Source organism: Protobothrops mucrosquamatus, unplaced genomic scaffold, assembly GCF_001527695.2.
Source record: "Protobothrops mucrosquamatus isolate PMUCROS unplaced genomic scaffold, P.Mucros_1.0 scaffold21, whole genome shotgun sequence".
NCBI lineage: Eukaryota > Metazoa > Chordata > Lepidosauria > Squamata > Viperidae > Protobothrops > Protobothrops mucrosquamatus.
Window position 1 is genome coordinate 436,904 of NW_015386406.1, and position 15,059 is coordinate 451,962.

The following is a 15,059-nucleotide window of genomic DNA, read 5'->3' on the forward strand; positions in this document are numbered from 1 at the left end:
TATATATATATATATATATAATGTCAACGCTGCTAATATTGAATATTCTTGCTTTGACAAAATATGCAGAACTGTCTGCTATTTTTAGGGTTAATTCAGATGACAGAGAAAAGGGAGGGGAATAACAACAAAAGCCGGGAAAAGGAACGGAAGTGAATCTCTGCCCTCTGGGCAGACCTGTGACTGCAAGATAAGGGAAGGGTTTAGCAAGAAAAGTTAGATGCCAGCAAGAGGAATTCAGATTCTGGCATAAACCTCCATGATTGCCGTCAATTTATAACACTGTTAATAAAGGCTTTAGGATAAACATGCCTGAAAGTTCTTTGAAGTGTTTAATTAGTCGGAACCATGACATCATGCCAGAATCTGAATTCCTCTTGCTGGCATCTAACATATATATATGTTTTCTGAAGTTTTTGCGGGTGTTTGTATGTAGGTCTTTGGTTATTCGGGTTTTCTCCCATGTAAAATTGGAAGTGTCTTGGCGACGTTTCGACGAAGTCCCATTCGTCATCTTCAGGCTGGTGTTTTCGGCTTCGTGCTTCTAGGAGCAATGTGTGATTGCAGCTGTTTCTTCCTTTTAACTGCCAGTGGGGGTATGAACTGATTGGGTGGGAGCTTGGCTGTTCTGATTGGGTGGAGGTGTGTTCTGATTGGTTAGGGGCTTGGCTGTGCTCTGATTGGATGGGGGGTTGCATGTGCTCTGATTGGATGGGGGGGTGTTCTGTTTGGGTGACACTAGACCCACACTCACGAAAACCACACAGGATGTCACCATCACACATCCACGCAAAAAGCAAACCCAAACCCACACCGATGATGAGGCACGAACACAAACCAAAAGCCAGACCATAGCTGCATCATTAGCCATTTCAAACCCCTCCAATCCATACATAAAGCAAACTGACACCCACCATGAAGATATGGCATGACCACGAACGCGAAGCCAAACAACAGCAACGCAGCTCTCCATCTCAAATCCCCCTGCAACTCAGACTAATCTGAGCACAACAAAGCTCCCACCTAAACAGAACACACCCCCATCCAATCAGAGAATAAATCTTAAATTCCAATTGTTACTTTTATATGACTGAGATTAATTTATTCATATTTTTAGTTGAATTCTTATATTGACTTGGTTATATGATACCGGTATTTGTACTGCCTGAGTTTAAGTAATGTTCTAATGCAGTGAAATCTCTTTACATGGATGTTAATAAAAGAAGTTTTACATACAATATAGACTATATTTCAACAGTGATTTGTATCACTTCTGTGAATGATGAAATTGCATCAGCTATGTCACTTGCATAATGACATAATCATAAATGTTGTAGATGAACACAAACACATAGGTCAAATTTAATTGATAGTTGCTAATAACAGGCATGTTGGTCTACTGTAATTTTATTATGATTTCTGTTAAATAGTACAACACTAGAACTATACTTATAACTGCTTCGTAGTGCTTTACAGCCCTCTCTAGGCAGTTTACAGAGTCAGCATATTGCCCCCAACAATCTTGGTCTTCATTTTACTGACCCCTGAATGATGGAAGGCTTAGTCAATCTTGAGCCAGTCAGAATCAAAATCCTGGCAGTGGGCAGAGTTAGCCTGTGATATTGTGTTCTAACCATTGTGCCACCATAACTCTCAAAATAACTATTTGCAATAATAGTAGGCCAGCTGTTTTCCTTTTGGCATGATTTCACTTGATGGTCATAGTCAGAACATGGTCTAGGCCACAGTCTCCCAAAATGGTTAATATCTATTGCCAAGGGTTGCTGGGATTATCCCAGGGGTGGATAAATGACTGGGAATAAAAAGTAGGTCAGTAAATGGCTGGGAATCAGAAGGTGGCCAACAAATGATAGGTCAATTGTGGTCAATTAATCTTTTGGGGTCTTTGTAGAATATGCCAGTTCTTCATCCGAAAGGTGAGATTGGTAGCAGCAAGAATAATATCTAGAATATGATGATTACCACTATTTTCACGTAATAAATGTTTGGAGGTGGATGAGCAATCTGAAACTTCATGAAAAAGGTGATGAATTGAAGAGTTTGGATATTCCTTATCTTGATTATGGGTCCATCAAGCTTTTACCATCCAACTAAATGCTTTCAAGAATCTTATAAAGAAAGCATGACTGTTTTAATTGTTTTATTGCCTTTCTTGCAATAGGAATTAAAGTACAAGTTGTTCCAATAGTGCCTTATTTTTTTATTATCATTTTTAGGTGCTCTGAAAAATTTACACTCACTGCAGATCTTGCTGCTTCACAACAATCAGCTAAAAAATTTGGATATGACTATGAAAGAACTACAAGGACTGCGAACTTTACATACCTTAAGTAATAATGTGTGTGTGTGTGTATTTCTCACATAGAATAACAGTACTAACATAAATATATTTGTTTCATAGAAGCAGCTTTGGAGAAGGGAATGGAATACTATATTTCAATTTTTTTAAAATAGGTTCTTTTGTTAAGAAACATTTTTTGTAATTCAGCACACCTGTGTACTTTTTAATTAATGTGTGTGTGTGTTCTTTTACTATATTGGGCACAGCAAAGGACAGATGAAAATGCCTTAGTTTGAAACTTCGTATTAAGATAACAAGACAGTACTGGCGCCACTAAATTCTGCTGTATGAAATTGCCTGCAGGGAAGTAGGATTATAAACTGTTAAGCTTAAAGTTAGTGTGTAGGCAATCTTTCTCCCCCCCCCCCCAAGGAATGCACTCATGCATCATGCTAGGCTTTCAGAATTCTAAGAAGTAAGAACTTATTCCTTGGTAAAATAAGTATTAAAGGTGTTTAATAATATCCAAATCATTACTAGCATACCGAACATTTCACAGAAACAAATCTGAATCACTCTAAAGTTAAAAAGATGATTAATGATTGTTAGATTATCCCAGCTACATTTTGAAAATACCAGCTATTGAAAGGGAGAAGGTTTATGATGGGTATGGACATTTCCAAAATAACTGTGTTGAGATTGGTTTAGAAGAAAAACACTTTTCTTAGATAAGAATATTTATTTAAGATAATTTAAGTAGATCAGTAAGAACCAGTTCATTATAGTGGTAAAAGGCACCAGGCTAGAAACCAGGGAACTGAAGAGTTCTACTGCTGCAGGACACTATTGGGTGACTTTGGGCTAGTTGCTCTCCTAGCCCTAAGAAAGTAGCAATGGCAACCTGCTTCTAAAAATCATGCCAAGAAAGCTGTATAAATTCAGGCAATTGCCAGGAGTCAAGACTGACTTGAAGAACAATATATAAACGGCCATTATGCCATCTATTTTAAAAACAAACAAACCCAGAATACTACACAATATTAAAGACATTATTTATAGTTCTTTCAAATTGACAGTCCTGTAACCAATGTAATTTATCCAGTGATTATAGACAAGGAACTATTTTTATTTTTCAAAAAGGTATTAATTATAATGTTCAGCAAAACTACTCATTTATTACATTAAATCTTGATATATTTGTGTAATTTATTAAATTACACAAAAGATTATGCAAAATAGCATACTCTACAAATAATTGAAATGAAAATCCATACTATAATAGGAAAATATTCTGGTTAATATTGACATAATTCCTAAGAAAGGTTCAAAAATAGTGTAAGTATGTGTTCTTTCCACTGCTGCCATCTAGTGGTTCTTTAAGTGCAATTAATTAGATTTCCTTTTTATGAAAAAGAAATTATTTCTAAAACAGACTTTTTAGAATTCCTTGGAAAAAACACACCTTATTATCCATTATATAGACATTCATATTATTCAGATGTACTAAACCAATATGCTTTTCCAAAGTAATGTATCTTCAAATCCTAAAATTTTAATGTAACTTGTGGCTTATTGTAGAGAGTTACGAGATGGAAATAGGCAAAAACTGTTGTATAAGCAAAGAGATCTAAAACTTAACTTAATTCTTGGGAAACAAGATTGTATTTAGAAGACACAAATGTAGCTACTACCCGATACACTATGATATAAAAGGGAGGGTGGTAATACACAATCAGGATATTAAGATTCTATTATTATAGCCTATTTCAATGTGTAGTACATAGATTTCTTGAGCTTGTCTACTTCATCAACCTTGTAAACCTGGATGTAGTATCGAATACATGTTATTTTACTGAAATCTGATGATGATCTTAATAAATCACTTAGGAAAGAGGCAGGTCTATTGCAGTTGCTGTTTGTCTCTGCTTGAAGTGCATTAGCAAGTCTATTTGCAAGGGGCAGGGGGGAAAAAGAATAACACATTATGTGGAACCTGTAGTTTTTTGCTTAAAGTAGTAACTTTTCCCAGTTAATCATAAGGTACATAAGCATTTAAAAGATAATGACACAAAAGATGCCAAAAAGCAAGGGTGGTCATATTTTCACAATGCATTTCACAATGGGTCAGAAGGTTCAGGAAAAAATATACTTTCTGAATTCAAAATGGCATATTATGTTTGCAAAGTGGAAATTAGCATGAATATTGTCAAGGTTTTGCTCAATAATTTTCTTCTGTGTTTCAACTTTTGCAGACCTGTTTAACAATCCTCTATCACAAGAATGCAGATATCGCCTATATGTAATATATCACATTCCCTCAGTAATTTTGCTCGACAGAAAAGGTAGAATTCTCTTTTTTCAAGAGAAGTGTTTTGCAAAGAATAAAAGTATTATTCTTGTGGTTAAAATAATTATATAAGGTTTAATATGCATGGATCTTATTGTTGTATATTTTGTTGATGGAGCTAGCATTGGATGGTTGATGGATAAATATGAGTTTTATTGAGGCTTCAACATTGTTTATTAGTTTTAATAATCTTCTTGATATATTGTTTTTAATTTTTTGCTTCCCAACCCTAATAGAGGGTTGTTTATATAGATTTGATAAATAAATAAGAATATAATCAGTATCCGGTTACATTGATCTTTTGGGTTGTCTAGTTTAGCAGTTTTTTCTCACAGTGCCCAGCCAACTGCAGCAGCAAGCCCACTAGTCTCCCAGCAGATGGCTTTCAGAGTACATGTAGTCCTTGACTTACAGTAGAAATTGGGATCAGAATTTTCATTTCTAAGTGATGCAATTGTAACGAACTACTATATTGCTTAGCAATAGCAATCCCAGTAGTCCTAGTTGCTGTTGTTAACCGAATCGCATGGTTGCTTGGTGAAGTGTGTTCCTGCCAGGTTTCCAGAACAAAATCACAAACTGTCAGGCAGGTAAGTGGCTGCTGCTGGGTGGAGAAAGTAGCAAGGGGTACATGGGAAGGAATGGAGAGGGTGAGGCAGGATGTGTAAGAGTATGAGGGCTGGGTTAGAGGCATACTGCAGGTCAAGGAGTGGGGCTGAGGAAATGCATGAGAGGTGCAAGTCTGAATAGGTGCAAAGGGGTGCATGAGGTGTGACATGCAAGAGGAGTGTGCAAGGTGGTGTGGAAGAGGGATAGGGTGTATGAGGATGCGGATTAGAGATTGGGGATGCTATGCAAATGGGGAGGGTATATGCAAGTGCATGTGAGAGGTCCATCAAGGATTGAGGAAGGAGTGCAAGGAGTGTGCAAGGGGTGCAGTTCATGGAAGGTACTAGGTAGGAGGTGAATGAGAATTATAGCAAAGGGGCTCAAGAGACATGGGTCATGGAGTTGTACGATAGTTCAAGGGTCACATGAGTGTTAGGGAGGGTGCACTAGGGCAACTAGTGACCTTCCCTGATGGCTTTCCCTTTTAATTTCTGAAGAAGCCAGTAGAGAAGATAGCAAATAGCAATCACATTATTGCAAAACGTTGCAACTAGTCGTAACTGCAAACCAATCACCAAGCACCCAGATTGCAAACAAATGACCATGAGGGTGCTATAATGACTGGCATTTCAAGGATTGGTCCTAACCACCTTAATTTTCAGGATTTTTGTAACTGAACAGTCACTGAACAAATGATTGTAGGTTGCAAACTACATGTAGTCACTATTCATACCCATGATTCCTATGAATTAATCTAACCCTTTTTTGCAGCCAGTCAAGCTGACAGCCATCAACACATCACATTGTAGCAAATTCTGAAGTTTAATTATGTGTTATGAAAAATAATTTTTTTAGTCCTGATTTTTCCAATTTCATTTATTCAATTTCATTGATTGACATCCGGCTATAATATTTTGAAAGGGAAAAAGCTATTACTCCTTATCCACTTTATTCACACATAAATCTAAAAAATTCTCAATTTTATGGATCAACCACCAATAATACCTTGTGGAAGCAAGGTTTCAAAATGCCTCTAAAAGGGCAATTGGCACTGAAATTTTCAGTGAATATTCTAAAGAAAGAATAGAAAGACATAAAGGAGTCTCTGGAATATTTTGTGGAATGTGATAAGTCTCTTAAAAAATAAAAGCCAAAGAGACTTGAACATGTAATGAAAAGTATTTAAATAGTTTAATGATCTGACAAAACCTTAATTTATTTTCCCTAGAAATAACTAGAAAAGAAAAAGAATCAGCTCTGCATATCTACAATCATGAGAAGACTCTTGTCCTTCAGTCCATAGGATTTGGAAAGAGAGTAGATATACCTTTGTTGCCAAAGGCAGCATTCAGGCTGGCACCCACAAAAGTGTTGCGCTTGCCTCCAGGTATTTCAACAATAATTTACTAAAATAGAATAGATTTTGCACTCTTGTTGGAGGCACCGAAGTGATTCCAGTTTGAAAGGATTAGCTAGTGACATCACTGTTGCCTGGCGTACACCCAGTTGGGGCCTTCTTTAATATCTCCGGGAGGAGCTGGAGCAAATAATGGGAGCTTACCCAGCCCCATGGCAGCACTCATGCCTCGAACATGAGTTTGCTGCTTGTCAAGCCACTGTCCTAATCACATGAACCATCAGGCTTCTTAATAACATAGATTACCAATCAACATTCTTTTCCTAACATGTTTAACAATTTTCAACATTATCTAAACTTTTATAATAATCATTATTTTACCTCTTCACCTCAAAAGATTTTTATTTGTAATTATATTGTGCATATCAATAAAAAATATTCATAAAACATAGTTGTATTGAATCATTTGATCTATTTTTAGCTTTTCTGGTTCAAAAATTAAACTATTGGAAATTTTGAACTTTGATAAATTAAAAAAATGTTTATTGTATGCATATATTGCATGAATATGAAGCACCTAATAACATTAATTGTTTTGCTTCTAGAAGTTAAGGAAAATGATTCTTGAGTAGAATAATGATTAAGTGACAAAGGCTTTGGACAATATAAATAGTTCTCTGAATTATATAAAAATAATGAGATATAGAAATTAATCTGAAGAGAAAAAAGCAATATTTCTTATGCCAGATTTACAAATTGTAAATTTGTAAAGATTTACAAATTATAAGGGCTTATCCTTAACCATTTGAAATTAAAATTCAATACATTTTACTGAATAAATATTTTAGATTGATAAGTTTATGTATTTATTTTTTAAAATGAATGTAGTTTAAATTGATTAGTTGTTTAGTAGTATATGTCAATTGACAAAAGATATATACAACATTCAATATTTTTAATAATTATTTTAGGTTGCGAGTTTGGAAATCACTTAGTTAAGTAAGTAGTTGAAACAATTTCTCCATATTTTAAGATTATATTGTAAATAAAAAAGTTCTATATAAGTAAAAGGACAAGTTAAGCCATAGCTGCTTAAATTGAACAGATAATTGTGTTGTATAAACATTAATACTCATTTTATAAACTTCATGAAGAGTTATGTTGCATTAGAAGTTTAAACATCTCACTAGATTTACCCATCTTGAATTTTAAATGATTTGCAAAAGAACATTTCAATGGAAGATATAATTGGTATGAATATATTGACTATACTATTTGACTTTTATATCATCTATATTTTCCTGTTTAATTTGTATACCATTTGCATAATTACATGGTGCAAAGTATACTGAGAACCAGTTTGATCTATTGGTTAGAGTAGTAACTAGAAGTAGGGAAACTTGAGTTCTCACTCTTCCTAGATCAAAGACAAAAGCAATGGAAAACCACTTCTAAAAATGTTGCCAAGGAAAGTTCCTGGACTTGTCCAGGCAGTCAACAGGAGTCAGGGTTAACTTAAAGACAAAAACAAACAAAATACACTGATGGGAAAAAATAATTTTGGGCAGAGCAGAGTTCAATTTTGGGTTTGGAGCAGGTCTTGAGATTTGAGCAGAATTTGGTTGTGAGTTTGGAGCAATTTTTGAGATTACAGAGAAAAAACTTAAGAGGAGCCTCGTTTTAGAAATGGTAGCCCATTTTTGTGATTATTTTAAGAATATGCTTAAATTCCAATGCAAGTGCCTATTTAACCATTGGTTGAATAAGAATATTGTCATTTACTAACTTTTTGGGGGTGGGGGTTACTCTTAAAGAATACCATTTGCAAATCCAGAAGATGCTGTCTTTGTGCGGGCAATGAAGCGTGGCATGATGGAATTTTCAACTGTTGATTGGGGGAAAATGCCCACCTGTGAAGAAAAACGCCTTGGCAGCAATCCAGAGAAAAGGCCAGAAAAACTGACCATTAGATTCAGATAAGAGCCTGTTTCCTACAGAAAACTATCTCTAAGAGCTTCTTTTGAATTGTATTCCTATTAAATGTTCTAATTGTCAATTGAAGATATTTTAAGGGAAAAAATATTATTTATTGTTTTAATATTGAATGTGGAGCACTTTTTAAAATAAGTGTGATTCAAGAATTCAGTGGCCAGAGCAATAACATTACATTACTGAAATAGATCAGCCTTTGAGTTTCAAGGTATTTTTGAAAAGAATTGGAATATTTTGAAATAATGGAAGTTTAAATACCAATTTTTGCCACCCACTTATAGCACATAAGGATTATATTACAATTATATTACTTGAAATATCTTCAAAGATATGCGATGACTATTGAAATGTCTCAGTCTTTATTGTCTTCTATGTTAAGAAATACTGTGAATGGGTAGGGGAAACAGTCTATATGAGATTAGTTATTTCATCCCATAAGGCCTATTGTAGTATTTAAAATAAGTGTCAATATCTTTATTTATAGGACCATTGAAGTGAGTCTAAACATAGTAGTCAAATTTCATTTGCATCCACAAGTTGTAAATAATGCGGTAAGCTAAAAAAATTATCTGGCATTAATTTTTAAAAAGTCTGCATATATGGCTCTGGCTAATATATCCACCAGTGAGACAACTTAGCAACTTCTGGATAGCCCTGAATATCTGCCATAAATTAGTCACAGCCACCCAGCCTAACCAGTATCATATTGTTTTCTTTGTAACAAACCCTAAGTAAATTTTATTTTATAGATTAGTTAAAGGCTAAACTATGGTTTTCTGTTACAAAGATTTTAGATGCAGTCTTTACCATAGATACATTTATTTTGCTAATTTAGAATGACATCTATTAGGCATTCCAATTGGGTAGCAAATAAACAGTCTATCAAATTAAAACTGTCTGGGATGTCTTACATACAATTTCTCCTATTATAATATTAACTTTTGGAAGCAAATATTCAATCTGACAATGTTTTGCGTGGATTTAAAAAAATATGGAAATTAGTTAGAATACTGAACTGTTTAAGGGATTGCCCTACTTATTCTATAAAAATAGTGAGTCCAGAACAATTCAGTTTGTCTTGATTTTGGATTGCTTATAAAATACTTTGTTTTGTGTATATTCCTAATACAGCCTTCCCAAGTTCAATATTTTGCATTTCATACAGAAATGAGAGAAAAAGTATTGTTTGCTAGTTTGGAAATTAGCTGCAAATTAATATAGAAAATAAAAGTAGATGCAACAATATTCTGAGCTCTCTAATTTTTTTCCCCATAAGAAATCTTAAAAGTTATGTTATATCCTTAAAAATGTATAGGAGGTGGGGAGAAAGTACTGTTAATGAGATTTTCCTATGGTTTGTAGAGGTAGTTCCTCAAGATACAAAGGTCACTTAACAGCTGTTGGATATTACAACAGAATCCCCAAAACCTACATATGACCCTGTTTCAAAGTTACAGCTGCTGCAGTGCCTCCCCTCCTTTCTCCCACCTTTCATCTCACCATCCCCACACCACTTGGGCCTGCTCCTTACATTTCTGTCACACATTCCAATTTATCTTTTGAAGATTTCTGGACATCATATTACAGAAGGACACACTATGTGTCCTTGGGCCATGCAGCGGTGATCCATATGCAACTATTTTGTTCCACCCACTTATGGCAGGGCAAAATGGCAGGCAAGGGACAAATTGGTTTTGTTGCCTTAAAACTGCATAGTGATGCAGCTTTCTGCAATGCTAGGCAGACCTCATTAGGTAGCAAATCAGAATGCTTTGTCCTGTGGCTGCATGGTGCATTTCTGAAAGCGGTAGCTAATTCTGGCCCAGAGGTTTCTGAATGATGGTGCAAACTAAATTGTCCCTCACCCATATGGCACTATTCCAGAAATGGCTGCCAAATACCAGCGGCTGAACTGCATTCTGATGGCTATAAATATCTCTGCCACTTGTAGAATTGTGCCACATGGCTGCATGATGAAGTGATCTGTTCCAGCACTCTAGGAGGCCTTGAACTTTCAAACAGTAAGTGAAGAGGGTGTTTAGTTCAGTGGCATGGGAATCAGGCCTAAGGCCTAGGGCAGTGGTGGTGAACCTATGGCACAGGTGCCAGAGGCAGCATTCGGAGCCCTCTCTGTGGGCACATGCACCGTCTCCCCATTCCTGCCTCCTCCCACAGCCCCTTCACCAGCAGCCCCCCCAGAGGAGAGTTGCCCCTGGACGCGGCCCATGCAAAGCAGCACAGCCAAGGACATGGTAGCCGGACAGCGGGGACAAGACTCTGCCCTTGTGCCCCGTTGCATGCAGATGATGCTGGGGGCATGGGCAGAGGACATGGCTGCCATGGTGCTGCTGGGCTGCCTGAGTGATCTGTGGCAGGCCGTGGAGGTGGTGGGTGGCCCAGTCAGCAGGGCGGAGCAGGGACGGGTGGGGGATGGTTTTGGGGCACTCGGTCTCTAAAGGTTTGCCATCACTGGCCTAGGGGGTCACAATGGGAGTCAAGAGCAGGGGCAGGAAGTATGGCATAGGATGTCTTGGAAAATGGGAAGGCCTTGGGAAGGCCAGGGCAGGCAGGCCAGGGCCTATTCTAGGCCACCAAGGGCCTTCCCCATCTGAGGCATTCCATGTCCCACCTAACAACCTGACTGTATTGGGGAGAGTAAGCATGGGATATTGTTATGTGAGATACCATTGCAACATGCAACCATGATAGGCAGGCTCCATTACAATTGTATCTTGAGGACCATATGTATATGTTATCAATCAGTGGTATGGAGAATGTATAACTCTGCTAATTTGTTTAACTAAGATTTTAAAGGAAATTAGCAGCATTATTTGCCCTGTATGACAGTGCCCAACAGAAATATTTTGAAACCCGTTTCTGGTCCTTTGCAGTATTTTGGAGTGATACACAGAAATGGTAATTCAGTATTTACCAGGTCAGAGTGTTGGATTCTTAATTAATACATTTGCTTTGAAACTGGATGTTATTAAAGTATTGTATCTATATTTATATAGATATTTTAAAAGGAATTACTGTATCAGTTCAGATATTTTATAAATTACTAACAAATTTATAGCAGCCAAAACCCTTAAAATATTTTTTACCAAAACTGAGATTTAATATATCAGATTTTCAGCTTTATTACCTGGTTTTCATTTCATATATTCTTGTGGAATAATATTTTTTTCTGAGTATTGCCCTGTTTTGGCTAGCAAATTTTAGAATGAAGGTATAACAACAAGGATTTTCATTTTTTAGCCTTAAAGATCATTAGACATATTTTGTTGCTAATAGATAAACGGTGAAAATTTGACCCAGAACTATAAAGAAACTGACTTGAACAATCCATATTTGAAGACAATAGGCAATATGGACCAGATGCCTTAGCAGCTTCAGAGGTACCTGGAATCTTATGATCCTTAAAAGAAACTGTGCTTAAAGTGAAATGAACAATTAAATTTTACATGGAATTTTCAAAAATAAAATGAAGTAGAAATTAAATGAAAACTACTATTATATACTTGAAATGTGGAATGAAAAATTGAAATACCCAATCTTGAAAATCATTAGAACCAGGTCCAGATATTGATTTAAGAAAGAAGCTAATACATCAGAAAGTATGTTTCATGTTTATGGAACCCTCAAATAATGTTTTTAAGAGACTGGGTATCAAATTATTTTCTGTGTGCATTGTCACTAGGAAAAATTTGAGAGTTGTTTAATTCATATGATTTGCTCATGTCCTGCTACAGCTCTCCTTTGATTTTGACTTACAGTTTACATTAATAATTTTGGAAAGAAATATAACAGTTGAAATATGTGCATATAAATACTATATTCCTAATGTAAAAAAATTGTCATTTTATGAAAAGCTTTGGTTTTATTAAGGAATAAAATTACAGAAATATAAGCGGTGGACTGAAGATATGATTGTTATTTAGAGATGTTTTAATATTTTAAATATTTAATATTAATATTTAATATTCCAAAAATGAAAAGCTGGAACAATGTTTCTCTATGATTTCTCTAGATTTAGTGATAAGTTCAAAGATTGAGCCAATCCCACATTGATATTAAAATACCATGTGAATTTTTTTTAAAATATTAGTGGTAATTTTTATAATCTATGTTGCTTTAAAAAAAAAATTGTGCAGTTCAGCATAAAGGCTGATGCAAGCTTATTGCCCAAATTATTTAAGATATTTAAATAAAATAGTTTGTCAAAGAAAAAAGATTCACAGTAGATTCTTCTTGCCAAGCATGCTAACATTTCAGTTATTTTTCAAACTAGTTTGTTCCAAGGAGTGCAGCTATATTTCCTGTTTGTATATTGATCAATCTGCAGATATGGATTTCAGTAACTGTGTGCAGGTAGTCCTTGTTTAATTGCCTTAATTTGAAGCAGAATTTCTAATGCTAAGCAATGCAGTCATTAGGTAAATTTTCACAGGATTGTACTGTTTATTAACAATAGTTTCAGTAGTCCCAGTAGTGGTTGATAGGCAAAGTTTCATGTTTCTCCTGCCCTGCCATGCTTGCCTCTTCTTCAACTCTCCACACCCATCTATGTCCTCCATTTTTGCCCTTTGGTTTCCCTGCATTTTGCTTTGATCCCCACCATCTTGCACTCCAATGCCCACTGCTGACAAGATGTGCCTGGCCTGGTCCTTCCTGAGGCTTTCTTCCTGAAACTGCAAGCAGCCTTTCTGGAGCCTCAGAAAGCCTTCCCAAGGCTTTGGAAAGAAGGCTTCACTGACCTGCAGCCTCCTTATGGAAGGTTGACATGCCTTGTCACCAGCACCAGGAGAAAGAAGAGAGTAAAGGTCAGCTGGGGACAGCTGAACGCAGATGGCAGGGTCCATGGGGGTGCAGGATGGCTAAAAGGGCAGAGATGGTGGGATATAGGTAGGTGGAAGCTGAAGTGGTCCTAAATATGAACAGGCTGCCTATTGCCCAAATTTTGGTCATGTGTCTATGAGGGCACTGCAATGGCTGCAAATATCATTTGTTCAGCATCATTGTAACTTTGAGCAGTCACTGAATGAATGGTCGTTGAGTGAGAATTACCTATAATTTATTGCACATAAAAAATCCTTATATATATCCTTATATATGAATTTATTAGAGTCACAGTTGTAATAAATGAGTAATTCTTCCTCCCACCATAAAGCCTGTATCTCTTTGAAAACATAAGTACTGCAGTTAACAGGTAAACTTAGACAGCTTGTACTATATTTAAATTTGGTTATTTCTAAATAAAAAGCTATCCTGTATAATTTGTGCTTCCATTCCAATCCCAAAGAGAGAAATTGACATTGCTATTTCTTAATATTTTAATACCAGTCTGTGCTTCTATTTTTCCTAAAAGTATAATCTGAGTGTCTGGGATATAATGAAAGTCATGTATAATTCAAGAAAATTTGTGGAATTCAGCTCTTTTAGCCTTATCTTCCCCCCCTCCCCCAGTAAATCTGGCTTCAAGTTACAGGCCTCTCTACTCCAGAATATGAATGATTAACATATTATTCAAAGATTAGTTATTAAAGCATCCCTAATACTTATATATAGCCATGTTGTTATTTGTCAATTTTTCAGCAAACATTATGCTTAAATTGGTTTGAAAAAAGTTCTATAACTAAAAATTTATAATTAAAGTCAGTTAAACCAATATAGATTAGCAATATTGTTTAACAGAAACAGGCAAGTAGCATACTAGATAAAAACTAGGAATTTTAATGTACAGGTAATCTTTGACTGATGACCATAATAGAGACTATCCATAATGGTCAGAGATCATTTTTGTATATATTTTATTTTGTTTAAGACAAAGTTAAAATCCCAAAAAAAATATATCCAAAACATCCAAAATCCTTACAGGCCTTGGGCTTGTTTCTATTCCAACAGAACCTACACTCTCCTCATACCGCTTCACTCATTGCGCATTTACTTTTCAAACTCTGGAAATAGGATTAGGGAACGACAGGTGTCCTCGTTCCTGGGCTGTGCAATCCTGGAAGCGGATGCCGTTTTCTGAGTGGCCACAATTCAATAGTGGCCAGTAATGGGATTGCAGCCATAACTGGCCATGAAGTCCAGGAACAGTGATCTATCCTCCTTTCCTAACCAGAGATCTTTCAAAGGTAACGAGGTTGTAGGGCCCTGTGGGTTGGAAGCAGGTCCAAGGCATGTGGGAGATAGGCAGGGGTATTGCTGCAGTGAAGCTGCAGTTGGTCATAAGAACAAATGACCACGTGAAGGACTTCCGGTGGCAGGCGATTTCGTCGGTCGCAGCTGTTTGCTGCCTCCCGCCTGTTTTGCGTAAAAGCCGGTTTGACAGCCAGCATCAGCTGTCAAACGGCTTGATACCTTTCCCCTGGGCATAAGGGGATAGGTGAGCTGCCCGGGGTAGGAGTTGAGTTCCCGAGTCGTCCTATATGGACGATGTAGGCGAG

The 15,059-nt window shown here is 36.3% G+C and overlaps 1 protein-coding gene across 1 annotated transcript in view; it reads left to right on the top strand.

Moving 5' to 3' along the window:
* LRRC72 (leucine rich repeat containing 72) overlaps positions 1-8,595 on the top strand; it is a 19,644-nt gene extending 11,049 nt beyond the window's left edge. Inside the window, exons 5-9 of the mRNA XM_015810787.1 lie at positions 2,238-2,351; positions 4,555-4,644; positions 6,487-6,645; positions 7,587-7,614; positions 8,430-8,595. Of these exons, the coding sequence (XP_015666273.1) occupies positions 2,238-2,351; positions 4,555-4,644; positions 6,487-6,645; positions 7,587-7,614; positions 8,430-8,595 (557 nt within the window). The remainder of the gene's footprint in view (positions 1-2,237; positions 2,352-4,554; positions 4,645-6,486; positions 6,646-7,586; positions 7,615-8,429) is intronic.
* Positions 8,596-15,059: the final 6,464 nt, after the last annotated feature.